Source organism: Phoenix dactylifera, chromosome 6, assembly GCF_009389715.1.
Source record: "Phoenix dactylifera cultivar Barhee BC4 chromosome 6, palm_55x_up_171113_PBpolish2nd_filt_p, whole genome shotgun sequence".
In the NCBI taxonomy this organism is placed as follows: Eukaryota; Viridiplantae; Streptophyta; class Magnoliopsida; order Arecales; family Arecaceae; genus Phoenix; species Phoenix dactylifera.
In genome coordinates, this window is record NC_052397.1 from 12830709 (window position 1) to 12832658 (window position 1950).

At 59.7% G+C, this 1950-nt stretch overlaps 1 protein-coding gene across 1 annotated transcript; it reads right to left on the reverse strand.

The window, feature by feature from the left end:
• Nucleotides 1-695: 695 nt before the first annotated feature.
• On the reverse strand, nt 696-1670 carry LOC120111196 (tropomyosin-1, isoforms 33/34-like). Its single transcript, XM_039127755.1, has 2 exons — nt 1512-1670; nt 696-1430 (listed from the first exon to the last, which is right to left on the reverse strand). The coding sequence occupies exon 2, from the start codon at nt 1260-1262 to the stop codon at nt 696-698; it is 567 nt and encodes a 188-aa protein (XP_038983683.1). The 5' UTR covers nt 1263-1430; nt 1512-1670.
• Between the last annotated feature and the right edge of the window lie 280 nt (nt 1671-1950).

A 1950-nucleotide genomic window follows, 5' to 3' on the forward strand; every position in this document is an offset into this window, starting at 1 on the left:
TGAAGATAACCTCAAAGGCCGAGGTGTTCCTTACAGGCCCCAACCCCGCTCGCCTGAATTTCGGCAGAGTCCGAGGGCAATGACTATGGAAAACCTGGCGACGATGTGACTATTGGCCTAAGCTCCCCTTTGGGGGACAACTTTCTTACGGGCCTGCGCCCCAAGAGCCAGGCTCAAAAGCTTGGCCGAGCACCTCGGTAGCGACCTATGTAGGTCTAGCGCGGCCCCACTTGGGGGCCCGAACCCGGTGCCATGAGAACCTAAAAGCCAAACTTGGCAACCTCTGCGACCTACGAATCCGAGCTACAAGACTTGGTGAAATTTCCTAAAGTCTAAGCTCGGAGCCCCCCCTAGCTAGCGTAATCAGAGTTCGGACACTTATACACACCAGAAGAAAGGTAAGACATAGCCAAAGAACATGTCTTTATTTATATTATCCGAAGGCTCGGATACGAAGTCGAGAGTCGGCAGAAGTACCGACCTCGTTTGCGAGTGAAAAAGACAGAGAAGAAGAATAAATGTAGAAGTGAAAGAAAAAGCTTTCATGATGAAACGCCAAAAGGCTAAGTACAAAACTAGAGGCCGGCCTTTTACAAAGTTGTAGGCCGACCTCGTTTACAATGAACAGAGAAAAAACCGAAGTCCTAAGAGGCGGCGGCTTCATTAGCATCACCCTCGTCGTCTACAGGAATGACCTACGGGTCTTCAGTAGGCGCGGGCTCAGGGTCTGCAGCGGGCGCGGGCTCAGGATCTGTGGCGGGGGCCTCGGCTGGCGCCGCGGGAACAACCTCGCTGGTTTCACGAGGTATGGCCTCCGCCCTCGCCGGTTCAGCTGCCTCGGCTTCGACCTCAGCAAGGTCCTCCTCGGACACGAGGGCAGCGGGGATATCGTCGTTGTCGTCGTCGGGGCCGTACCCGAACCTCATCCTCGGACGGACCGTCGAGAGGTCGAACTGGGGGCATATCCGGGCCATCTGCTTCCGGAAGTTGTCAAAGCCCCGGAGGAACCCGTCCACAGTCTCCTTCTCTAACATATCGCGGAACTCTTCTGACTCCTTGAAGAGTTCCACGGCATTCTCAGCCCGCTCGAGCGCCCTCTTCTCCCGGGCCTCGAGCTGCTCGATCTTGAGGCGGAAGACCCCGGCCTCGTACTTCAGACTCGCGACCTCGGACTGGACCTCTCCCAAGCGCGCCTCCGAGGCACGCAGGGCCGACTTCGCCAGTGAATGGGCGGCCCTCTCCTCCTCGAGCACCTCGACCATGGCGAGTCGCCCGGCCTCGGTGGCTTCCCTTCGCGCCTCGGCCTCGGCCAGCGCCGCCTCCAGCTCGGCGATTCTCTTCTTGGCCGGCTCCAATTGCCGGCTGAATCACCGAGTTTCTTCTTGGCACTCCTGGGCAATATACACCAGGGTGTCGAGCTCGTGAATGTGCTGCAAGAGAGAAAGCGATTACGAGTTGAAAAACATAGCATATGCGCCAATAGCTTAAGGGAAACTAGAAGAACTGCTTACCCGAGCGGTATTACGGTAGGTACCGTCGACGATTTCTTCCAGCGACTGCCTCCGGAACTCGGCCCGGTCTGCTGGAAGCATTACGCGCCGAAAGATGGTGCGTGCCACGTCGGCATCATGGAAAGCCGAGCTATCCTCAAGGAGCGGGGACCCCGGCTCGCCCGATTCCTCCCTCGGCCCCCTCGAAGGGTTCGGCTCCCCCGAGTTGGGGACCTCGGGGCCTCTTCTCAGCTCGGACCCCGACCCCCGCGCCAGCGTCACAGCTGGCCCCCGTTGGGAGACGGGGGCAGGACAAGGCGGGGGCGCCGACCCCGCATCATCGACGGCCGACCTCCGCCCCTGGTCGGCTGCAGGGGCCCCCGCCTCTGGACCTCTCGTCCCGGCCGATGTAGAAGCACCGGCCGTCTTCGATTTCTTCCGAGGCTGGGGAACAGCCCCC

What these genes read in the sequence shown, in the direction of transcription:
- LOC120111196 (XM_039127755.1), bottom strand. Translation starts at nt 1,262, where the DNA reads ATGGTCGAGGTGCTCGAGGAGGAGAGGGCCGCCCATTCACTGGCGAAG.